This window comes from Sycon ciliatum, chromosome 1 (genome assembly GCF_964019385.1).
Source record: "Sycon ciliatum chromosome 1, ocSycCili1.1, whole genome shotgun sequence".
NCBI lineage: Eukaryota > Metazoa > Porifera > Calcarea > Leucosolenida > Sycettidae > Sycon > Sycon ciliatum.
In genome coordinates this window covers 72,077,325-72,103,507 of record NC_088643.1, presented here as the reverse complement: position 1 = coordinate 72,103,507, position 26,183 = coordinate 72,077,325, and the positions used below count along the sequence as shown (strand labels likewise).

General features: G+C 48.1%; 1 protein-coding gene across 1 annotated transcript; it reads left to right on the top strand.

The window, feature by feature from the left end:
- Nucleotides 1–1,979: 1,979 nt before the first annotated feature.
- LOC135805288 (uridine diphosphate glucose pyrophosphatase NUDT14-like) lies at nt 1,980–25,579 on the top strand. Its single transcript, XM_065319306.1, has 5 exons — nt 1,980–2,251; nt 4,560–4,603; nt 11,504–11,568; nt 12,866–13,251; nt 25,266–25,579. Exons 1-5 carry the CDS (start codon nt 2,171–2,173, stop codon nt 25,452–25,454), a joined length of 765 nt encoding a protein of 254 aa, XP_065175378.1. The 5' UTR covers nt 1,980–2,170; the 3' UTR covers nt 25,455–25,579.
- The last annotated feature ends 604 nt before the right edge of the window (nt 25,580–26,183 follow it).

Genomic DNA, 26,183 nt, shown 5'->3' with positions numbered 1-26,183 from the left:
ACCATAACTGCGGCGTTCCCGTGAGCCTGTTGGATTTCCGTCAGCCTGTTGAGATTATCTTCATCTCGTCACATGTGAGCCTGTGTGTTTCATCCGTATCGTAGCACAATTACACAGACACGATTTCCAACTCAGGCCGGTTCCGTTGCTCGAAGGGTTGGCGGTAAGAATTGCTACGCCGTCTGTGGCTGCATGGGAACTTGGCGAGTCGTCGTCTTTCTCCATAAATCCTGATCGTCACGCGAACAACAGCCACTATTGCCTAAAAACTACGACACAACAGTATCAAGCTCGCCCCAGCAGAAGGACACGAATGACGAGCGCTAAGACGGAGAAAGAGAGACAGGGTTAGCGAAAGCTGACTAGTGCAGGTACGCTGTCATCTCCTGAGGTGGTGGGCGAAGCAGCGAAGTGAAACGAAGGAAGATAGAACTTATTAGAAGGCATACGGAGGCACCAAAACCTATTGCCTGTCACATACTAAGTGCCATTTAGGGTTGACAGCTGTCAGCTGACAGCCTCAAAAATTTGAAAATCTGCTCAAAAAACTCTCGATCAGAACTCTGCGCACTCTCAAATGGAGCGCACAGTAAAAAACTCGGCGACGAAGAACGCTTCGTATCGACGGCCTGGACTGAATTCGGCACGTCCAACAAACGGAATAGTGTTCTCTGATATAATTATTCTCTACGTGCTGGGTATGGTCGCGTTTAGTTGGAAGCTCAGTGCATCACCACTTTCGATTTTGAGACTTGGCCGATGGACTACATCATGACAGACAGAGCGTGCTTGATTTGATTTCTTACATCGCGAAGCAACATATTAGGGAAGGTCAAAGGTCGAAAGGTCGAAAAATTATTCCCGAAATGACGTCAAACGGTCCGAACATTCCCGAAATGACGTCAAACGGTCCTGAAACTCCCGAAATGACGTCAAACGGTCCTGATGGCCTGATTATGCCCGCGGCGGGAAGATCGCCTATTGGCCATGGCCCCGGCAACGATCACGTGTCATGTAAGAAGTATGTAATCAAGCACGCTCAGGAGGTCATGATGGCTGAATCTTGCCCGAGCCTGCAGCCCAAGGGCCGTAGGCCCGAGGGCTGCAGGCAAGGGCAAGATTCAGCCATCATGACAGACAGAGCGTGCTTGATTTGATTTCTTACATCGCGAAGCAACATATTAGGGAAGGTCAAAGGTCGAAAGGTCGAAAGGTCGAAAAATTATTCCCGAAATGACGTCAAACGGTCCGAACATTCCCGAAATGACGTCAAACGGTCCTGAAACTCGCGAAATGACGTCAAACGGTCCTGATGGCCTGATTATGCCCGCGGCGGGAAGATCGCCTATTGGCCATGGCCCCGGCAACGATCACGTGTCATGTAAGAATTTGTAATTATTTTCTCATTGTCAACGACTCAATAATTAATATTCATCATGATCAAGTCAAGACATACGTGGATCTGATCTGCACTGTCAAACTAATAGTACTTACTCAAACAAAGTCAAAGAATGATCATCATGATGATAAGCAGAAGTGAAGGAGTAAGAAGAGTGAAGAGAGCTCGCGACGTGTTGTTTTGACGGTGACGGCATGTTTGTTACAACAAGGCGGAGCTAGCTACAGCATGCAGTACATAAACATGACTGTACCTCGTACTCCTGACTAGATTATTTATACAAGTGAATAACTCGATCCGACACACAAGCGATGACAAGGTATGGTCAGGTCTAGACGTCTACAACAAGTAGCAAGAGTATGGGGGGTTATAATTATAATACTCTTGCAAGTACATGACTGTACATGACTTGTACAACTTACAAGTACTACATAGTCATTGTAGTTTTGTAGCTTTTCGAGTTTTGGCAGTGACGTGAGTTGGTAACATGATCTTTAGAAGATGACGACGCCAGCATTGCGCTGTTCTTTGACGTGATTTCGATTTTTTATTTCGAGATTTTGGTTTTCACTCAAATATTCAGTGTTTCACACTCGTACTCTTACAGTCAGACACAACTCGCAAGAGTTTATTGCAATGCCTCGTATACTAGTATAGCTGGAGCAAGGTGTTGTGGTAGAAAAAGTCAGAGCAACCCATTTGTGACACTCTCTGCTTGCTGCACCCCAGGCCTGTACTGGATATAGCTGGGGAAAACCACGGTACTCGTAGATGGAGAACGTATCTGACTTGAGAGTATCAGAGCTGGCCAGTTCTCGATACGTGAGGCCATACCGTCTTCATTTCGAACGGGTAGGTGCCCATCATCATTGGTTATCAGAGTAATACTAATAGAGTACATGAAGTGGTGATGGTGGTAGGCCCAGACAGATCCTGCCGGCAATTCTTTCAGCAAAATGTCGAAGAATTTGAAAAGCGGAAATTGCCGGAAAAATCGGAGCAAAATATCGAGATTTTTGGGTAAAATCGATGCCTGATACTTGGATTTCCTTGTTTCTTACCCGTTCAGCATGATGCACTGCCAAGGACGAGATCTTGTCGCCGAAATAGCACTGGGATTCACTGACTGTGGATCAACATTATTTTGAAAAACCCAGGGACACGTTTGTGAAAACCCGTGTTGAGAAACCGACAGTGCGATTTTATGAAATGTTGTATGGGAAGTGGATAAAATACACGTTTTTCCGGAGCAAAATATCGGGTTTCTATTGCCAGGCTCGGCAAAATATCGAAGATTTCGAGCAACATGTTGCGGCAACATATCGAGGCGAGCGGAGCAGAATCTGTCTGGGCCTAGATGGTGGTCTATATGCCTACGTTACACAACATCGTGGACATATGAAGTTTTGAACATCATGATTTTAGACCTCCTTGTTGGGAAACAGCCAGTTTGATTATCAGCTTCTACATAGGAAGGAAAACAGAACAAATCTCTTGCAAGCCACATGCTGACGGGTGCTTCTGGGTGATGATCAAGAGTGTCGTTCTGGGCCGAGAAGCAACCTTCAGCATGGTGCGTAGAGCGGAATGAAATGCACCCATGGCAAGCTGACCGGGAGCTTGCAGACTGTAGAGGCAGCCGCACATGCGGCCAAGAATACTTCAGTGCTTTGCATGCACCGATCGGCATGGCCTGAGTACGTGCGAGAATATGGCTGTTTAATGTGTTCAAGTATCTGCTGCAACGAAGTGCGATGGAATGCTTCCCAGCGTTCCAGCTTCTCACTCTATAGAGTGATCAGGAGTCACGGTTATACATAAGGATGGGCTTTATTGTTCCCGAAGCTATGCAGAAGACGTTACGATTAGTAGCGCTTGGCGCTGGCCAGGGTCCACAGCGCCGTATTCAATTTGTGGATCTGTCTGCACAGCCAGATCATAAACATGGAGCGGAAAGCGATCTGAGCGAAGTTTCTCCTGCGAGCAGCATCCTTCGCATCACTGGGTAGGGAGCCCAGCTTGTTAGTTGTATATGGCCATTCCTCCTTATGCCGCAACTGGTGCTGGTGCACTCAGTTGTAGAGGCATTTCTGTCAAGCTTCCAAGACCCTAAGATCTGTCACATGGACGTCGGAAGCTATCCTTGACAGGCCAAATCACCGGAAGGGCGTAATAGAGAGAGGCCCCGGGAAATGATTGAAAAAAATCAAGCCAAACCATGCCTTTTGGGAGCACTTTTTTCTCAATATGTGGGTGACTCTACTGGGGCCAGCCAATGAGGAGGAAAAACATCGGCTAAGATATTGGTCCAGTTTGAGCCGGGCTGGCTCCGACGCCCGTGCGTCTAAAACAGCTTGCTCAACAGTTACACAATGCTGATGAAGTGAAGGTTGTCCGCATAGTCCCGGCCGAAGGGACGGTGGATTTCAGCCAGTGGGCATGGCGCCATGACTACACATAGGTAGCAGGGTGCAGCTTCCAAGAAGATGGTAAACAGGACCGCTGATGCATGCTGTCTCCTCATGATACGCCCACAGTAGTTTTGAAAACATGCCTAGGCCCGGGACACCTGCGCGTGTGCCTGTAGCTAGGTTGTGGACTGGAGAAGCTGTATCAACCTCAGCTCACTGGGGTTCTTCCCTTTTGTAGAAAGTGCTCAGTGCATCCGCCAGTACATGTTGCTTCGCAGTGTAAAACGTGCGGCTCGTGTCCATATCGGGGACGTAGAGGCGGGAGTGACAACGCTGTGCCATAGTGCACAGCAACCGATGATATCGAACAAGTAAACTCGTGCTGAGAGCTGAGGGCCCACGGCAAAGACAGAGCGTGCGCTGGGTAATGGCTAGAAAATCGTTGAGTGTCGCATGGATACGGAGCGGGGTGAATACGTTGTATTGTTAGTTCTTTGCAAAGCCTAGAGGGAAGGACGATGGGTAATGACATGTACTGCTGACTATGGGTTATAAGCTGCATGTACATGTAGTAACTTGAAGGACACTGTAGGAGATGTGTGTATACTATATGTACTGAAGATACACCGCATGTGCGTACTATTTTCCCCGCATGAGGCCTGATTGAATGTGAAGCGGGCGGTGGTGGCATGAAGGATAGCGTCATGCGGCTCTAAGTGCTGCTTTTTTTCTGTGTCTGGTTCCTGCAGGATGGACATTCATTAAGCTGGGACTACATTCTCAGCCATGACAGGTATGTGTATCTAGTGATGTCTCTGTTTGACAGTGGCACTGTCGTATTAATGTGACCACCTGCTGGAGTGTGGCAGCCAGTCCAGTTGGTCTGGCTTGCGGCTGGACCCAGTTTTAGTCAACCAGCCCTCTTTCAGTGTTGGAGAAAAAGAGGTAAAGCCCAGAATTTGTTTTCCAGTGACATGCCTGTATCCAGCTGTATTGGCTTGACCACACACAGCCACTACGCGCCTTATAGTGACTGTGTGTAACTGGTCCAGCCAATACAGACGGCCTGGCCTGTGTTCAGAGGCTAACTGTCTCAGTCACACAACGATGTCTATAATTATGTAGAACCTGTCTTGAAGAGTCGCCTGTTTAAAAGACCCTGTTTCTCCGGGACTTGCAGTCTAGGCGCAGGCTTAACAGTATGGTGTAGATCAAGAATGCTTCATGTAAAGCCCTGTTCATACGCACAATATTGATGTATTTATGAACTGCTCACCACACCTTCCGTACATAGATATGGGTTTCATTATGCATTCTATGCATACAGTATACAATACCGTAAGCGCCCCTATTAATGCCCACCCAGTATAACGCCCGCTGCCCGTGTACACGCCCAGGTGCCGATGTCAAAACTCTTGTCTCAGTCTTCGGGATGCTGAGCCGAATGGTCTTGGCCCGAGAAAGCTGAGACCCTCCCTTCCTCCTTTATTCCCAATCGAACTCGCCACTTCCACCGAAACTGGGTGACTGCACCCTACTAGATGGGGATTTGTATTCAAAAAGTCACTAAAAGCGCTATTTCATTCTTATAAAAGCAAAGCAATCTTCAAGGGCCATTAGCGGTGAGGTTATGTCCTGAAATTGGTGATAGACCACCACCATAGTCTGCTACATGTCCCCAAGCACCAACAAGTGGTCTTGACTAAAGTTATCCACTAAAAATCACCTGGGGGGGGGGGGGGGGGGATATTCAAATTTCGAACTCTCCAACGGCCAACAAGCTTTTCTTTCGTGGCAGCTTTCTTGGCGCGTCATGTCCAAGTAAATTGTGTCTCGTTGAGCAGCTGACAAGTTCTTCGAAAGCTTCTTCCGCTTTGCAGAGGGAGTGAAATCTGTTATTTTGTTGTTTACTGGAGCCGAGGGTGGCATGCTGGGGGCTGGGAGCTGCTGTGGCATTTCTAAGTCCTCTAAGACTTCCCGATCATCGTCACTTGTATCCTCAGTCATATCATAATCAGTGACATCCGCACTGGCAACAGGCAGTAGAGATCCTGATGCAGCAGATGATATGGCGCCAGCCACAGACGTGACCACATGACAACCACCCCAAACAAGGGACAACTTTTCCCAGTTCTCAACAATAAGACGGCCACTGCCAGAACGAGTGCCTTCTGTCACCGCTGTTCTGAACTTTTTCCTGATTGCCCGCACCTTTTTCCTTCACCCTTATCCGACCGACAAAGTGGACAGTTGTCGTTAAGGAAAAGGTCACTTATATCCTCAGCCGTATCATAATCAGTGACATCCGCACTGGCAACAGGCAGTAGAGATCCTGATGCAACAGATGATATGGCGCCAGCCACAGACGTGACCGCATGACAACCACCCCAAACGAGGGACAACTTTTCCCAGTTCTTAACAATAAGACGGCCACTGCAAGAACGAGTGCCTTCTGTTGCCGCTGTTCTGAACTTTTTCCTGATTGCCCGCACCTTTTCCTTGTCACTTATATCCTCAGCCATATCATAATCAGTGACATCCGCACTGGCAACAGGCAGCAGACACCCAGATGCAGCAGGTGATATGGCGCCAGCCACAGAAGTGACCGCAGGACAACCACCCCAAAAAAGGGACAACTTTTCCCAGTTCTCAACAATAAGACGGCCACTGCCAGAAAGAGTGCCTTCTGTCGCCGCTGTTCTGAACTTTTTCCTGATTGCCCGCACCTTTTCCTTCACCCTTATCCGACCGACAAAGTGGACAGTTGTGGAAAAGGTCACTTATATCCTCAGTCATATCATAATCAGTGACATCCGCACTGGCAACAGGCAGTAGAGATCCTGATGCAGCAGATGATATGGCGCCAGCCACAGAAGTGACCGCAGGACAACCACCCCAAACAAGGGACAACTTTTCCCAGTTCTCAACAATAAGACGGCCACTGCCAGAACGAGTGCCTTCTGTCACCGCTGTTCTGAACTTTTTCCTGATTGCCCGCACCTTTTTCCTTCACCCTTATCCGACCGACAAAGTGGACAGTTGTCGTTAAGGAAAAGGTCACTTATATCCTCAGCCATATCATAATCAGTGACATCCGCACTGGCAACAGGCAGTAGAGATCCTGATGCAGCAGATGATATGGCGCCAGCCACAGACGTGACCACATGACAACCACCCCAAACAAGGGACAACTTTTCCCAGTTCTCAACAATAAGACGGCCACTGCCAGAACGAGTGCCTTCTGTCACCGCTGTTCTGAACTTTTCCTGATTGCCCGCACCTTTTCCTTCACTCTTATCCGACCGACAAAGTGGACAGTTGTGGAAAAGGTCACTTATATCCTCAGCCATATCATAATCAGTGACATCCGCACTGGCAACAGGCAGTAGAGATCCTGATGCAGCAGATGATATGGCGCCAGCCACAGACGTGACCACATGACAACCACCCCAAACGAGGGACAACTTTTCCCAGTTCTTAACAATAAGACGGCCACTGCCAGAACGAGTGCCTTCTGTCACCGCTGTTCTGAACTTTTTCCTGATTGCCCGCACCTTTTTCCTTCACCCTTATCCGACCGACAAAGTGGACAGTTGTCGTTAAGGAAAAGATCACTTATATCCTCAGCCATATCATAATCAGTGACATCCGCACTGGCAACAGGCAGCAGACACCCAGATGCAGCAGGTGATATGGCGCCAGCCACAGAAGTGACCGCAGGACAACCACCCCAAAAAAGGGACAACTTTTCCCAGTTCTCAACAATAAGACGGCCACTGCCAGAAAGAGTGCCTTCTGTCGCCGCTGTTCTGAACTTTTTCCTGATTGCCCGCACCTTTTCCTTCACCCTTATCCGACCGACAAAGTGGACAGTTGTGGAAAAGGTCACTTATATCCTCAGTCATATCATAATCAGTGACATCCGCACTGGCAACAGGCAGTAGAGATCCTGATGCAGCAGATGATATGGCGCCAGCCACAGAAGTGACCGCAGGACAACCACCCCAAACAAGGGACAACTTTTCCCAGTTCTCAACAATAAGACGGCCACTGCCAGAACGAGTGCCTTCTGTCACCGCTGTTCTGAACTTTTTCCTGATTGCCCGCACCTTTTTCCTTCACCCTTATCCGACCGACAAAGTGGACAGTTGTCGTTAAGGAAAAGGTCACTTATATCCTCAGCCATATCATAATCAGTGACATCCGCACTGGCAACAGGCAGTAGAGATCCTGATGCAGCAGATGATATGGCGCCAGCCACAGACGTGACCACATGACAACCACCCCAAACAAGGGACAACTTTTCCCAGTTCTCAACAATAAGACGGCCACTGCCAGAACGAGTGCCTTCTGTCACCGCTGTTCTGAACTTTTCCTGATTGCCCGCACCTTTTCCTTCACTCTTATCCGACCGACAAAGTGGACAGTTGTGGAAAAGGTCACTTATATCCTCAGCCATATCATAATCAGTGACATCCGCACTGGCAACAGGCAGTAGAGATCCTGATGCAGCAGATGATATGGCGCCAGCCACAGACGTGACCACATGACAACCACCCCAAACGAGGGACAACTTTTCCCAGTTCTTAACAATAAGACGGCCACTGCCAGAACGAGTGCCTTCTGTCACCGCTGTTCTGAACTTTTTCCTGATTGCCCGCACCTTTTTCCTTCACCCTTATCCGACCGACAAAGTGGACAGTTGTCGTTAAGGAAAAGATCACTTATATCCTCAGCCATATCATAATCAGTGACATCCGCACTGGCAACAGGCAGCAGACACCCAGATGCAGCAGGTGATATGGCGCCAGCCACAGAAGTGACCGCAGGACAACCACCCCAAAAAAGGGACAACTTTTCCCAGTTCTCAACAATAAGACGGCCACTGCCAGAAAGAGTGCCTTCTGTCGCCGCTGTTCTGAACTTTTTCCTGATTGCCCGCACCTTTTCCTTCACCCTTATCCGACCGACAAAGTGGACAGTTGTGGAAAAGGTCACTTATATCCTCAGTCATATCATAATCAGTGACATCCGCACTGGCAACAGGCAGTAGAGATCCTGATGCAGCAGATGATATGGCGCCAGCCACAGAAGTGACCGCAGGACAACCACCCCAAACAAGGGACAACTTTTCCCAGTTCTCAACAATAAGACGGCCACTGCCAGAACGAGTGCCTTCTGTCACCGCTGTTCTGAACTTTTTCCTGATTGCCCGCACCTTTTTCCTTCACCCTTATCCGACCGACAAAGTGGACAGTTGTCGTTAAGGAAAAGGTCACTTATATCCTCAGCCATATCATAATCAGTGACATCCGCACTGGCAACAGGCAGTAGAGATCCTGATGCAGCAGATGATATGGCGCCAGCCACAGACGTGACCACATGACAACCACCCCAAACAAGGGACAACTTTTCCCAGTTCTCAACAATAAGACGGCCACTGCCAGAACGAGTGCCTTCTGTCACCGCTGTTCTGAACTTTTCCTGATTGCCCGCACCTTTTCCTTCACTCTTATCCGACCGACAAAGTGGACAGTTGTGGAAAAGGTCACTTATATCCTCAGCCATATCATAATCAGTGACATCCGCACTGGCAACAGGCAGCAGACACCCAGATGCAGCAGGTGATATGGCGCCAGCCACAGAAGTGACCGCAGGACAACCACCCCAAAAAAGGGACAACTTTTCCCAGTTCTCAACAATAAGACGGCCACTGCCAGAAAGAGTGCCTTCTGTCGCCGCTGTTCTGAACTTTTTCCTGATTGCCCGCACCTTTTCCTTCACCCTTATCCGACCGACAAAGTGGACAGTTGTGGAAAAGGTCACTTATATCCTCAGTCATATCATAATCAGTGACATCCGCACTGGCAACAGGCAGTAGAGATCCTGATGCAGCAGATGATATGGCGCCAGCCACAGAAGTGACCGCAGGACAACCACCCCAAACAAGGGACAACTTTTCCCAGTTCTCAACAATAAGACGGCCACTGCCAGAACGAGTGCCTTCTGTCACCGCTGTTCTGAACTTTTTCCTGATTGCCCGCACCTTTTTCCTTCACCCTTATCCGACCGACAAAGTGGACAGTTGTCGTTAAGGAAAAGGTCACTTATATCCTCAGCCATATCATAATCAGTGACATCCGCACTGGCAACAGGCAGTAGAGATCCTGATGCAGCAGATGATATGGCGCCAGCCACAGACGTGACCACATGACAACCACCCCAAACAAGGGACAACTTTTCCCAGTTCTCAACAATAAGACGGCCACTGCCAGAACGAGTGCCTTCTGTCACCGCTGTTCTGAACTTTTCCTGATTGCCCGCACCTTTTCCTTCACTCTTATCCGACCGACAAAGTGGACAGTTGTGGAAAAGGTCACTTATATCCTCAGCCATATCATAATCAGTGACATCCGCACTGGCAACAGGCAGTAGAGATCCTGATGCAGCAGATGATATGGCGCCAGCCACAGACGTGACCACATGACAACCACCCCAAACGAGGGACAACTTTTCCCAGTTCTCAACAATAAGACGGCCACTGCCAGAACGAGTGCCTTCTGTCACCGCTGTTCTGAACTTTTTCCTGATTGCCCGCACCTTTTTCCTTCACCCTTATCCGACCGACAAAGTGGACAGTTGTCGTTAAGGAAAAGATCACTTATATCCTCAGCCATATCATAATCAGTGACATCCGCACTGGCAACAGGCAGTAGAGATCCTGATGCAGCAGATGATATGGCGCCAGCCACAGACGTGACCACATGACAACCACCCCAAACAAGGGACAACTTTTCCCAGTTCTCAACAATAAGACGGCCACTGCCAGAAAGAGTGCCTTCTGTCACCGCTGTTCTGAATTCTCTGAGTTTCATGCCTTCGCAAATCATCGGGCAACATGAGGATGCTACTGGTATACATGCCAGGAGAGATATTGGTGGGTCTTGTGGCGCTGTGTTGAAAGCTGTGTGTGAATACGGGGGCTGTATAGGTTTCATGCACATGTATACAGATTCTTTTTAAGAAGAAAATATTCTTGATTCACAGCAGGGAGTTGTAGCATACAGGGAGATGATGCGTGCGACTGTAATCATAAGTCATGTGTATTTCAGCAGGTCGAGGCCGCGATCGTGAGTTGCATAGACCGAGGAGGACAAAGAACTTCCAAATCCGGGGTCGAAACGCAAATCGTTTCGGGTACACTCATACCCTGTTTACCCGGGCGGTCCGGGACTGGGCACTGCTGTTGACTTCGAAATGTCCGGAACTCCGAATTATAATTATTCGTTTTGATGGAGAAAGACTATACAGTAGATACGGCCTATGGCATCTCCCCACAAAAATGACAAAAGAGTAATAATATTTCCGCTAAAACTCGCCCAAAGGGTACCCGGTAGACCGAAGTGCCCGTAACTTCGGCCCGTTTGGGCAAACCATTAAGTTGCATGTAGTGGCCAGGCTATTTTTTTATCCAATCCATTGGAAGTGCCAGGTTTCTCTTCTCATCAGGCTTGTGTTCAAACTAGGTCTTTCTTTGTATGTCTACACAGAACCAGGCTTATGTGCCCATGGTTCATCTTGAAATTCAGGCTTGGTGCCCATGGTTCATCTTGAAATTCAGGCTTGTGATGTTGCCTTTTTTTTACAAGAATGACTCACAATTATTTCTCTCTCTCTCTCTCTCTCTCTCTAGTCTTGCTGTACTACTGCTGAATACGTCACGCGATGTCTTTATCTTTGTAAAGCAATTTAGACCAGGTAAGGGCTCCTTTGATATTACAGTAGACTTCTGATGAGACGCACCTCCATGTGCAACTGGAAAGTGTAATAGTTATTAGCATACGATGTATGTGTCTAGCACAAGCACGCACACGCCAGCACACTTACCGCATTTTTCGGAGTGTAAGTTACACCTAGAACTCTTGTCACGAAATATCTACCCTGTTTCTCACGGTTAATTTGACCATGGTAGTATAAGCCTTTTCGGGCTGAGTTACGTGTGTTTAAAGTGCGGCTGATACTGCGGAGAATACGGTACATGTGTGTTTTTGTGTGCGGGAGCGTGAGAGAGACTGACAGACAGACAGGGACAGAGAGAGACGTAGAGAGACGGACAGAGAGGGAGAGGGGAGGGAGAGAGAGAAAGAGAGGACAATTGAGTGGGTAGATGAGAGTGTGATCATCTAAAAAGCGAGCATCGTCAGCCGTATCAGTTCCCTAAGAGCCGATGCCAAGAGTACATAACCCTCAAGAGTGTGCAACTCCACTATGAGTGCTGTTCCGACAGAGTTTCAGGTTGATGTCATTTTAAGGATGCAATGCGCGCTGCGGTAAATATGTAGTATTAGACGTATCCCGGACCTGTGGTGCACAAACCCCCACTTAATCCTGTACAAACTAGTGTGTGGAAACGTGTGTGATGGGGCAGCAGGGTATGCTTGAGTTGCACACTCTTGGCGCTGCCTATAGAAGAGAATGAGCGCCTCAAGCATTGGAACTACAGTGCTGCTCAACGAAATCCAGTCGCGTCACTCAAGTGTGCGCCTTGCATCATTCCGCAGCACCGTGTTCGCAAGTCTAGGGCTGCGCAACGCCCGGTGCGTACTTGAGTGACGCGACTGGAGTTTATCGAGCAGCACTGCACTTCCTGTGCTAGGACCATGTCCACCAGAGAATCAGGGTTCTAGCCAGTAAATACTAGTTGGGAGGGGGGGGGGGGCAAGGGGAAACAGTCCACCCTTTTTTTTGGTTTCTTGGATACATTGTACCCTCAACCATGAAAGACTGTAGTCAACGTTCTTATTGTGTGGACCTGACGTAGACAATTCGCTGACAGTATTAGATTCACTGTTTGAATCTGGCATATGTTCTTCGCCTTTGCTTGATATCAGCTGTACTATTACTCTTCAAATTGTCCCTCTCTTAATTGTCACTCTTCAAATTTTCACTCTCCAAATTGTACCTTTCCAAACTGTCCCTCCCCAAATTGTCACTCTCCAAACTGTCGCTCTCCAAACTGTCCCTCTCCAAATTGTCACTCTTCTAACTTGTCCAGCTGTGCTCATGCATCTTGTCCACCAGCACATTGCTAACGACGGCAGCAGCAGCAGCACAGCATCAACTGTAGCATCAGGTCTCACTGACCAGACTGCCGGAGATGGTCCCGCTGAAACTCCCGCTGGCAATGGTGTTCAGCAGGCACGTGCGCCGGCTGGCCAGCTTCACTTTCCGCAATCTCCCGTCGACCCTGCGCGTGCCTGCTGCTACGAGCTGTGCGCTGGCTTGATCGACAAGAGCGGCAAGTCGCTACCGGAGATAGCGCGCGAAGAGGTGCTGGAGGAGTGTGGCTATGACGTGCCACTGTCGCGAGTCCACCGTGTCACCTCGTACCAGAGTAACGTGGGCGTGGGCGGCTCGCGCCAGGTTCTGTTCTTTGCCGAGGTGAGTGTGCCTAACGTGACAATGTATTCACCCCGGCATGCAGCTACGTGACATGCTACTTATGACACCCAGTGCTGCCAAATATTTTTCGCCCAAAATCGGACACCCTTCACCGCCAAGGCTGGCCACATGGTGCGAATTTTTCTCCTTAGAATTTTTTTTCCATAGAATTCAAAATATCGCCCAAAATACCATGAAAATTCGCTTTGTTGCCATAGTAACCGATATGGCACCCCGAAGTTGTAATGCACAGTGCAGTCTATACATGTATGCCATCCAGGCATTTTACGCTAGCCTTTTTATAAGCACATGTACAGTGATTTGTGCCTTCAGTTGCGCTGAAAAGTGAAAATACAGGACTTCTGCATAGGGAAGTACTGATCCCTGACATTTTGGCTGCTTTTCGGACGTTTCCTTTTCGGACCGGTTTTCGGAAGAGCCTTCAAAAATCGGACGGTTTGGCAGCACTGGACATCGTACTTGCTAGAGCGTAAAGCATGCTGCGTAATGTCGGAGCATAATGAATGATGCTATGCAGCGCAACTCCTTTTGGCCAGATATGTGACCATTCCCCTTGCATGTCTACATGCACTTTGACTGCTAAGGTCGCGGTCACACATGAAAAGCTTGCACCGCTTTTGCGGAGGCGGAAAGCGGAACTACCGCAGCCCCTTTGGCGGACCACACGATGCAGCGGTCACACATACATGCGGACTACTGTGCTCCTCAACGCTCAGCTTTGGCGGAGAGAATGCAAATGCAGCACGTCCTATGAAATTTTAGATGTTCTTGTCCGAGTTGAAGCGACCTTCGCTTGTACAAGTAGAGCTATCGTGGATCGCTGACAGGCTGCTGAATGTCTCCTGTCAAGTACACTCGTGGATTTGGGGCGCATTCACTGCGGCCCAGTACAGGTGCATTTGAATATTACTAGTTTGGTTTACATCAAGATCAAATTCAAATAGTTATCAGTGGCGGGTTTGGGGGGGGGGGGCGCCCCCCCCCTCAAAAATTTCGACCTAGGTTTCGAAAAATAAAAGGCAGGGCGCCGGGTCTAGCCAGACTAGGCTCGGGGCGCGCGCGGCCTGAAACGATTGTCCAAAAGCGGTTGCACGGTACGGTGCTCGAGCTGGTGTTGATTGTACACACTACAGACTAGTACAGTACATTATCCCATGGTACGGTACTATAGGCCTGTTTCAGCCAATCAGGAGCCTTGCTGACCGGGAAATAATAGCCAATACAATCCCGCGCGGGATGAGATTAACTGGGTTCACTTTTACCGTACCTACTACGGTGCACCCTGCATTGGCATGCCCCCACCCCCTCTCGATTCGATGCAATGCATCTTGCCACTGGAGCCTTTCGATCAGAACCCAGCGACAAAATGCACTACACAGAACCGTGAGAGGGTGGGAGCATGCCAATGCAGAGTGCACCGTCGGTACAGTAAAAGTGAACGGAGAGAACTTACCTCCGCGACTACGTCCGAAACCAGATTCCACACAAACAAACAACGAACTCCAATCACTATTCAACTCAACACTACGACACAAAGGAGACTTCGAAGTGCATCTGTTCTCATTCACTCTTTGTAAACTCGAAAACTACACAAAGTATCAACATCCGAGTGAAACTTACTAATTGCAAGGAGAGATACCGTAACAACTCGAAAAGTACAAGACGTGAAAGTGAGAGGAAAAATATTGTACAGAATATTCAACAGTGTGAAAGAAGAAGAGCTCAGCAATCCATGTGTGATGTAGATAAGATATGGATGCAAGATGCGACCCGCAGTGATTATCATGACATTGTATCCAGTACGATTACCACAAGAACAATCTAAAACGTAGATGCTGCTACAAATCCAGTATGCCTATAATATAACAAGATCAACGTTCTACTGATTGCATAGTGTCCGAGAGTGATACAACGAAGAGTCTTGATACAACGAAATGCACTTTACTCACTGGTGCCAATGTCCGACGATATGTACAATGTGGTTACTGCCTGCACGGACAGTGTTCAGCAAGGATCCCAAACCGTTGAAAGTTCCACGCCGATCCAATGACAAGGAAGTCAGCACCAGCCTCCATAATGACGTGGTATCTTGCCGTGACTTGAAGTATGGCCCTTACTTCGAACCAAATGACTATGTATCATAACAGTGCAATCTTCGTAAATTCTCTAGTCCAACTACTAAAATGCAACTTGTCTCCCGAGCTCCATCGCTCTCAAACCTTGACTGGATTGAAAAGAAAGGCAGCATCTTGTTTTTGGTATAGCTGTACCTTGGTAATTGTATTCAGAACGCAGTTGCGTCGATCCCCAAAATGCGTAGATGTACCTGGGATAAGTAGGATATTGACCCGCGTACTCGGGTGTTACCGTACCCTCATATCATCCCTCCTGCTACGCAGTCGGGATGATATTCGGGAGGTAACACCCTCGTACTTGGGTAATAGGGAGGTTTAGTCCCACGTAATCCGTGGGTACTTTACGTGTGTGTACCACGTGATACTCAGTGACCCACGTACAGACGTTTTCTGATTCACAACATACCGTGTATGGAGGCTCACCCACGTTCCGCCAAAACGTGGGTGAAAATCAGAACGGAGCGCATTGTGCGAGCTGTGAGGGTGCTCAGCTGAAGAAGTTTCCGAGGCACGAAATCAAAATATTGGATGAGCTTCTTAGGCCCGGGTAGCTTCGTCTTTGACCAGGTTTGGGCCTTTCGCTTTATGCTTTTGTTTGTTCCGTGTGACTTAACACAACATTGCAACGTCGGTGCCCTTCATCCACTTTACGTGGATCACCCACGTAGATCTACGCGTTTCCGTTACGTGGGAACTAAACCTCCCTAGTATCCTATACGTCTACGTCTACAGAGTAGAGTCTACGTACAGTGAGCATGCACGGCTACAGAAACACGGTGACCTGACTGTGTACTGTTGTACAGTGTGCATGTGATCCCTGGCCTGCTGGGACGCGCTCGACGCGTCTTCAACGGTACAAACATCGAAGAAAAGTCTTCGATCGAGTCAACCAAAACATGATTCGAATGCCGAGGGCTCAGGCGATCATCCTCGTTCGAATCGTGTTTTGGTTGACTCGAAGGCTTTTCTTCGATGTCTCAGGGACATCCCAAAAGGCCAAGCTCTAGCCAGCAGAGCCTGGAATTTTTGTAAAGCGTTCCTGTCGCGGCGCAACTCCTGCTGCCGCTCCAACAGGAAACAGTGGGAGTGATGAAGTCGCTGTTATTCCAGTTGAACTTTCGGAGCGGACTGACAGTTTAGGGTTTTACGTCGGGCCCTAGACGACGGCTACTTTGGCCAACCGGACAACGAAGAAGTTGTGACCAAAGAGCATGATTTTATTTCTTGCGCATGCGTTTGTAGAATGACGTAATACTCTGTGAGTCAGGTCGCTACAGTACTCCCCCGCCAGTGGTGAGGCCGGGAGGAGCGAAGCACGATAAACAAGAAACAAGAAAGAGAAGAGAAAGGAAAGCGCAGCATGTACAAGGCGGAAGGGCAAAAATATAATAATATGATACATATGTACAAGCGAGAGCGCTGCATGTGTGAAATTTGTTAAACAACGTGGCACAAATGCCGAAACAAAAATCAAAATGCAGAAAGCGGAAATGAGAGAGATGCATGACAGAGGCGGGTTAACATGTCAGAGGTGTGTTAACGTGACAGAGGTGGAGAGTATGTCAGAGGCAGAAAGAAAGAAAAGAGGAAATGTACGCGTGACAGAGGAGTGTTATCGTGTCAGAGGCGGAAAGAAAGGAAATGTACGCCTGACAGAGGAGTATTATCATGTCAGAGGCGGCTGCATGTTGCAGGCTTGGCGGGATACCAGCAGGAGCGCTGCACTGGGGCGAGGCGTGCCGAGTGCGGCGGGGACAGATGGAGGCAAGCGCAGCTTCATGGGGTCCGGTGCCGGGCGTGTGCCTGCGTGCGTGCACAGTGAGGGAGCTGGTACGACGGGTGGAGGTGGCCAATTTCCAGCTTGAGGCCAGGACGAATACGGACGACGACGACGACTGGACGATGCCGTGGCAGGATAGCGGGGTATCCAGGTGGGCCGGGGAGGGTGGCAGGGGCCACAGCAGCTCCGAGGCGGATCCAGTGGTGGTGAGGCTCAAGTTTTACGTCAACAGCCGGCGATTGACGGGATCCCAAGAGTTGAGGCGAGCAAGAAACTGCGGCGGGCCGAGCTCGGGGATGGCATGCTCAAAACTCCGAAGAGCGCAGCGTCAGGGGTCACCAATTTAGGATTTTACGTCGGGCCCTAGACGACGGCTACTTTGGCCAACCGGACAACGAAGAAGTTGTGACCAAAGAGCATGATTTTATTTCTTGCGCATGCGTTTGTAGAATGACGTAATACTCTGTGAGTCAGGTCGCTACAACAGTCACACTCCGCCAGACGTGGAAGAACCTGTTGTCAGCGAGCAGCCAGAACATGAAGAACAGCGCACAGTCACAAGTACCGCTGCCTATGTAAAGGATGCTTTGAGAGCGGTGAGAAATTGTTACTCGCATAAACGAGAGAGCTTGGAAGCTCAGGGCCCTACGCTATGCTTTTATGCTTTTTTGCCTAGCTCATCGTACATGTTATAAGAACTGATGGAATTGTCTTTTTCCGTTCATTGGCCACATCACTGTATTGCAAAAACGTTTCAATCGGTTTGAATATTATGAGTTAGGCAAAAGTATTTGCAGAATTTATTGCGGATTGTTGTTTCTCTAATAATCATCTACTTTTGTTTTGCTCCTTCTATTATTTTTATCTCCTTATATTGTAAATCAACAAATTTTGGCCGATGAGAAATAGAAACCTCTCGATTAGAGAGGTTAAGATGCACGTTATTTCCGACGTGACGCGCAGCTTCACGTCAAATTTGAAATCGATCGGTATTTTTGCTCTCACATGCATCCATTGCTCAATCATGCATCATTTGCCTATACAGTAAGATCGGGCGCCGAAGAACACCTCGCCGAAGAACACCCAGGCTGGAAAACCGGCAAAATTTAAGAACAGTCCAGGCTAGAATTATCAGATTTAAGAACACTTTTAAAATTGTATAGACCTTATTCGATAAACGTCACAATCACGTGAACCGGGGTCCCGGGAATAGTGCTGACCCGAATTTGCCAGCTGAATCTCGATATTTTGCGGCATAATTTTGCTCGTGCATCGTCGAAATTTTGCTTTCATTTTGCTAGGCCACTCGATATTTTGCTCCCTTTTTGCTCCAAAATTTGTGTCACGTGTGAGAAAACTGACCGAAAGTGGGTTACGTGTTGGCAAAAATGAGAAAAAGTGAGTCACGTGTTGGTAAAATTGTGCCGAAATGAGTCATGTGCACCGTATATGTGTAAAATCTCCCAATTCCCAGCCAACACACCGATATTTTGCTCCATTTTGCCAGCAAATTCCCTTTCAAAATTCTTCGATATTTTGCTAGAAGAATTGCTAGCAAATTCGGGTCAGCACTACCCGGGAACCAGGGAGTAGCAAGAGATCTGCGCTCAGTGGTGCTTGTCCGGACTGATGCTTTTCAACATATTCTCCACAGACCCGACCTGCAGCGTCAGGGCTGTGAATCTACCTGGGTGGAAGTTAAGTCTCAATGCACCCCTAACCCTATTCTTGTATGTTGCATGTATCGACCCCCTTCCCAAACGGCGGAACAATTGTCCTTCTTCTCGGATATGCTGGTCGATGCTATACAGTCCTCTTGCTATAACGAGTGTGACTTCTTCCTGACGGGGGATTTTAATGCCAAACATAATGATTGGTGCTCTTCTGACTCCACCTCTACAGCCGGTACCAACCTACAGACAGTTTTTTCAATGCTTGGGCTCCAACAACTAGTGAGTTTCCCAACATACACTTCATCAGCGGGTGCCAACTCATGTCTTGACTTGTTGGTAACCAACAAACCCCAACATGTCCTCTCAGTCGACCACGCAGCTCCTCTTGGCACATCTGATCATCTGCAGGTTGTTTGTACGCTCAACTATGCATCGTGCTCGACACCACAAGCGACTGCTAAATCGTCCCTCCATCCCCAGGCTCAGTACAGGTATAAACAAGTGCCTACCCGTGTCTGGCAGGTTGTGAATGAAGACTTGTCTAGGTTGGACTGGTCATTACTTCATCGGCATTCTGATGTTGATGATGCCATTGTCCTGTTTGATGCTTTACTACAGTCAGCATTCCATCGTCATCTGTTGCCTTACAAAGTTATTCCGCGGACAGGAGACTACATTAGGCCTCGTCCTACTATGCGGGATGCATCCCGACCCTGGATCACTCCGGACCTCAAGTGTGCTGTGAAACTGAAGCGAGATTTGTATAGCATTTATAGGAAGTATCCAACCAGTGAAAACTTCATTGCCTTTAAGCGCAAGCGTAACGAAGTGAAATGTTTGTCACGTACCCTCCATCGTCAGTATGTACAGTCGGTTCATGCCACCCTGTCTTCCCATGATCGCCCTAGTCTCCATCAATTTCTCCGCCATCTCCGTAAGAACTGTAGTCGGGAGCCGATCCGATCAATGACAGCTTCAGACGGCGCGGTAGCAACAGATCCCGCAGACATAGCAGACATATTGAACACGCAGTTTACGTCGTTTGGACTTCCTGACGACCCTACGTGGCCTATACCACCACTCACCCCTTCACCCTCAATACCTGCGTCCCTCCTATCATTGTCGACTGGTACAGCCCAAGTGAGGAAATATCTCCGTAATCTGAAAACTGGCAAGTCCCCTGGTCAAGACGGAATTACCAACGAAGTTTGGAGAGCTCTTGCTCCGTCTGTTGCCTATCCTGTGTCAATTATCTTGAATATGTCATTTCGTGAAGGGAAATTCCCAGCCATGTGGAAAACTGCGGTAGTCGTGGCCACCTACAAAAATAGAGGACCACGCACCACCCCCAGCAACTATCGCCCTATCTCATTGCTCTCTACTTTATCAAAAGTGTGCGAACGTGTTGTATATGACATCATTTATGATCATGTTCGCATTTCACTTTCGCCAGCACAGTCGGGCTTTTGTCGGGGTGACTCCACCAGGTACCAGGTTACCCGCCTCGTGCAAGACATCCACACCGCCCGGAACGCCCATAACCATGTTGGTTTAGTTTTCTTCGATCTCGCAAAGGCTTTCGACACTGTTTGGCACAGGGGTCTCTTAGCTAAGCTGCGAACAGTATATCGCATTGATGGCAAGGCTATCGGCTGGCTCTCATCGTATCTCTCTAACCGACATCAGCTTGTACGCCTCTCAACTGTGTTATCGGAGCCTTTACCCGTTACTTCTGGAGTCCCCCAGGGTTCAATCCTTGGGCCACTGCTATTTCTCCTGTATATTAATGACCTCCCCGATACTGCCCCTGGTGTCAGCCTTTTCGCTGACGACACAGCTCTGCTTTGCTCCAATGCTTGCCCTATACGCCTGCACGAAGCCATGCAAGATAGCATTGGGAAAGTTATAACCTGGATGCATGATTGGAAGTTGCAGCCAAACGTTGATAAAACGGCAGCTATGTACATTTCCCCTTCTCCCCCTTCCCTGCCACTTTGTTTTCCTTCTTCAAGTGTTGCTATTCGCATTGTTGAAGAGCATAAGCATCTTGGCGTTATTATTGACTCTAAATTGTCGTGGTCACCCCATGTGCAGTATGTCTGCAAGCGCACAAGCTCCATCCTTGGGGCTCTTCAAGCCCACTGTAGACATCTTCCTCTTTCTTGCAAACGCTTGTTTTATCGTTGCTATATATTGCCCTTACTTGACTACTGTGATACTGCTTGGTGTGGCATAACTACTACTGTATTGAACAAGCTAGAAACCCATAACCGCATGCTCCTTAAAATCTTATTTAGCAAAGATCGTCGCTTTCCCTCCGCTAGTCTTTACGAAATTGCCAAGATCAGTCCCCTTTCCACTCGACATAAGTACCACCTCTGTGTTCTCATACATAAAATATTACTAAATAAAATACCCTTGCATATGCAGGCTTATAATTGGTTCTCCGAAACACGGAACACCCGGAACTCACTCAGTCTCCCACGCGCTGCCTCCACCCTATTCACTAGATCCCCGATCTTTGCTGGCTATGTGTTTTGGGCAACATTACCAACGCAGGCCAAGACCAGCACGTCGATGGATAATTTTGTTGCTAAAATCTCTGCTCAATTATAGGTTTCATGTATATCCTGCTGGTTTGTCTCCTCCTTTGCCTTCTTTGCCTCTTATTTGTATTCTTTTATCTGTTTTACTGCTGTGGTTGGCTTTCACCCTTGTCTCAGTTTTATTGGCCGTCATCATGATGTGCCATGAGATAATGATATAAATACAGTGCACAGTGGACTCTGTGTGCGAACATAGGAGTAGATAAATACCGGTATTTTACTACTCTTTTGTACAAACTGGGCCTTTCTTGCCACTCGTTTCTCGTACGCGTGCCCTAGCTTATGACAAATCCCTGGAGGCGAGTCCAAAAGTCACGTTATCGAATAAGGTCTATACATTGTACATGTATGGGAGGTGAGTACATGTCATGTACACGTGTAAACAGTAACTGCTACATGTACAGTCATTCCCATTTACGACACCCACTACCCCCCCCCCCCCCCCCCCACTAGAAGTACTACATTGCACTACATGTACATGTACATGTACATGTACATGACAAACGTCATGACGTCACTCGACTCGCTGGGCGCGTACGTGTGAATAAGAACGGTCTGGCTAGAATCAAAAATTTAAGAACTTTCCTAGGCTGCGCTCGAGCCCCTGCGTTCTTCGGCGCCCGATCTTACTGTATGACAAACGTTGGCCTGCGATTTACTTTGTCCGGTTGGTACCAAGCGGCGAAATCAGCGAAATTAAATCGCAAGCGAACATTAGTTGATTTTAATACAGGAATCGGATTTTCTGGCCTTTTTGTAGAAATACATCTACATTGACCTGTTGAGCCAATGACGACGCCGAATGCATGGTTGCCTGTGGAGCACATTACATAACTTTACAGTCTCCTAAAATACGTATCGTGTCCGACGGCAAAAGAGGCTGCAGATTTAGTTTTTCTGCGCGTAGACGGGATGTCTGCGACGCGAAAGTTCAGCTCGCGTTATTTGGCTCGCACGTCGAAAAAATCAACGCGAGTGACCTGCTGCTCACGTCGAAATTTGGACATTACATAACTTTACAGTCTCCTATATAAATACGTATCCTGTTCGACGGCAAAAGAGGCTGCAGATTTAGTTTTTCTGCGCGTCGACGGGATGTCTGTCCTGATGTTTACTGGGACCGGCGCTGACTCTGCCGATCACGGCGTTCTGGACTCGACGGGATGTCTGTCCTGACGTTTCCTGGGACCGGCTTAGACTCTGCCGATCACGGGCGTTCTGGACTCAACGGGATGTCTGTCCTGACGTTGCCTGGTACCGCCGGACTCTACCGATCACGGGCGTTCTGGAGTCGACGGGATCTCTCTTCCGACGTTTCCTGTGACCGGCACTGAATCGCTCGTTCACGCTTATTTTGGAGACGACGGGATCTCTCTTCCAAAGTATGTTTATGCTGACGCATCCTATCACCTAATCGGCGTCTATTCTAATTTAATTTCCTCCTCGTCTCCCTATTTCTTTCCAAATCCCACTCTACATCAGGGAGTCGTATGCATAATACGACGAATATTGGTACGGTACGGGACAGATACAGGAGCCCGCAAATATTGTGGACAGCTGTTATGTACAATCCTGTAGAGCCTTTGTAGTCACAGATACGGGACAGATACGGGACAGATACGGGATAGCGCCAGGCGTGACACAAACAAACAAACAAACACACAAACAAACAAATACCAAATTAAAGCTGTGTGGACCCTGGCTAGCGCCAGACGTTACTGAAGTAACGTCTTCTGCATAGCTACGGGAATAATTGCAGTTGATTCGCTCACATAACGGCAAATTTGAAGTATAGTTTACCGATGAATGTACATTGTTGCTGCGTGTACAGAAATACTGCTCGTGGTGTGTGAGATGTACGGCTTGTTGTTGTTGTTGTTGTTGTTGTTGTTGTTGTTGTTGTTGTTTATTTTACTTCACCAAATGAACAGGCAGAGATGCCTTCTCACCTGCCCATAGGACAGGTTCTCACAGAATGATGAAGGGATGATATGCAAGGGAAAACAAGAAATGATAATAATAATATAAGACAGAAAGGACCAAAAGAAGAAAAGGAAAAATTTAGATGAAGACAATTTCATGGAGTCAGAAATAGAAAGACAATAATTTCATGGAGTCAAAGAATAGAAAGACAATTTCATGGAGTCAGGAACACGTGGTTGATTTTATAGACATGCATGCACAAATGATTGATAGAATAGAAGGTTGGAATTTATGGCAGATAATAAAAGTTTAACGAGGATATTCACAAAGTAAGTACATGTATATCAATGGCAGAAAGAGCTTTTCGGAAGGGACCAGGGACACGTATCACTCTAAAATCAGAGGGGAGAGCGTTCCAGAGAATGCTTCCCCGAAACATCATGGTCGATCGTCCCGCAGGCCCACGAAGAAAGGGAACTTGAAGCAAGTTCGACACTTGTCCCCGTGTGGTGCGCTGATCCTCCGGAACAGTCTCTGGGGCCGTTCGGGTGAATAACCGTTGAAGAAGGGGGCTACAGGAGGAGCTTCTTGACATCGGTTTTCAAAATGGCTGACCTGGGACAGTAGCATGATGTCATGTACCCCCACCCCATCCCGCCTTGATCCCGGCCGCAACCCCAGCCCCCCCCCCCCCCCCCCCCTCAGCCGAATCCTGGACACGCCACTGGTTGTATAGCAGGGTGTCCGACGGTTGCCTCCTTCTTGTCCGAGTTGAAGCGACCTTCGCTTGTACAAGTAGAGCTATCGTGGATCGCTGCCAGGCTGCTGAATGTCTTCTGTCAAGTACACTCGTGGATTTGGGGCACATTCACTGCGGCCCAGCACGGGTGTATTTGAATATTAGTTTAGTTTACATCAATATCAAATTCAAATAGTTTTATAGCAGGGTGTCGTTGCCTCCTCCATGATCCATCATCGACCCAGCGACTGCGTGGATGCCTGCAGTTGCAGTGATGGTGTGGCAAAGTACTCTACTACTCCCTGGTTGCAGTCCTAGTGTTGCATACTCTGGTGGACGTATTGCTTGGAGAGAGAAGGAGAGAGTTGGAGATCGTCCGCGAACGGGGCCAATGAGTTGGGAGACGGATTCCCTCACCAATTATCCACTCATAACGATGCAGTATTGTTTGCGAGATCTCCAGAACGTACAGTTCATTGGCAAAGAAGAACAATATGAAAACTGAATACCAAACGGCAACCAAACAACACCAGAACTCAGTGCAGAAGTAGCACACCAAACTCCAAAGCCACCACCATGCAGGTTCCGCCAAAGCGGAGGCTCCGCTCGCATTTTTTTTGGCGTAGCGAAATCCAAACTTTCCGCGGAAGCGTAAGTTACGCTTTGGCGGAACCGCCAAAAAAAGTGCATGTGTGACCGAGGCCTAAACAGCGCAGTACATATACATGACTATAGTAATTCATTGAGGGGTGTGGAAACGGAAAGCAGAAAATGCAGTAATGCCCATTATGGCATAATAGGCATCATGGTTGAGCAGTTTGAAACAGACCTGTATAAGTGGCCTGTTTCTTGTAAGAAGTTTTTTAAAAGTGGTGATGGCAATGTGCACGGACCCTTTCACTTCCAGAGGTTGCATGCTGCTGCAATGTATTGTGAAATCACTGCGTCCACCTTTTGCTCTGCCGTCTTACACGGTAGATAGATACCTAACGATGCGTGTTAGTTTACAAGCTTGGGCTGTTGTGTGTGTGGTGTGGTGTGTATGTGTGTCTGTACGTGTGTGTGTATGTGTACGTGTGTGTATGTGTGCATGTGTATGTGCATGTGTGTCTCCGAATGTGTGGTTGGGTTGTTCAGGTTACAGATGAGATGAAAACTGGGAAAGGTGGCGGTCTGGAAAGCGAGGGAGAGCTCATCGAAGTTATCGAAGTACCCCGTGATCATGTCATGGAGTTCATCATGGACGAATCCAAGCCGAAGGCAACCTCCGTTTTGTTTGCAGTATCGTTGTTTCTGAGTAGCCCAGGGTTCTTCAGAGGAGACTAGATTGTACCGACCATTTGTACTAGCCAGCGAAGTTACTTGGCCCACTGCGTAATTATGTACGTAACACAGAGTGTACTGCGATCATGTGCACCGTGTTGGAGTTGAGAATTTCAGCAGTCCTCATCTTTGCACCGTACCACAGCTAGTGCTATTGTGACGAGCAACGCATGTGCATGCAGTCGCACTTTGAGTTTGGTGATGCTTACTTGTCAATGTGATCGGAATGTACAGTAAATATGCTTCAAACCAAGTACTTCTTTGAAGTACACAAGCAACATGTTCAGTCAGTCTCACAAGAATGGCTGGCTTGCTGAAGCCATTCAAGTAAGACTAGTCTAGTCTATGTATGTAAACAAATTTTATTCCCGTAGCTATGCAGAAGACGTTACTTCAGTAACATCTGGCGCTAATTTGGTGTTTGTTTGGTGTTTGTTTGTTTGTGTCACGCCTGGAGCTATCCCGTATCTGTCCCGTATCTGTGACTACAAAGGCTCTACAGGACTGTTCATAACAGCTGTCCACAATATTTGCTGGCGTATCTGTCCCATACCGTACCAATATATCGTCGTATTATGTATACGACTCCCTGATGTAGAGGGAGAGAAATAGGGAGACGAGGTGGAATTTAAATTAGAATAGACGCCGAATAGGTGATAGGATGCGTCAGCAAAAACATACTTAAAGAAATAGGGAGAGGAGGAGGAAATTAAATTAGAATAGACGCCAAAT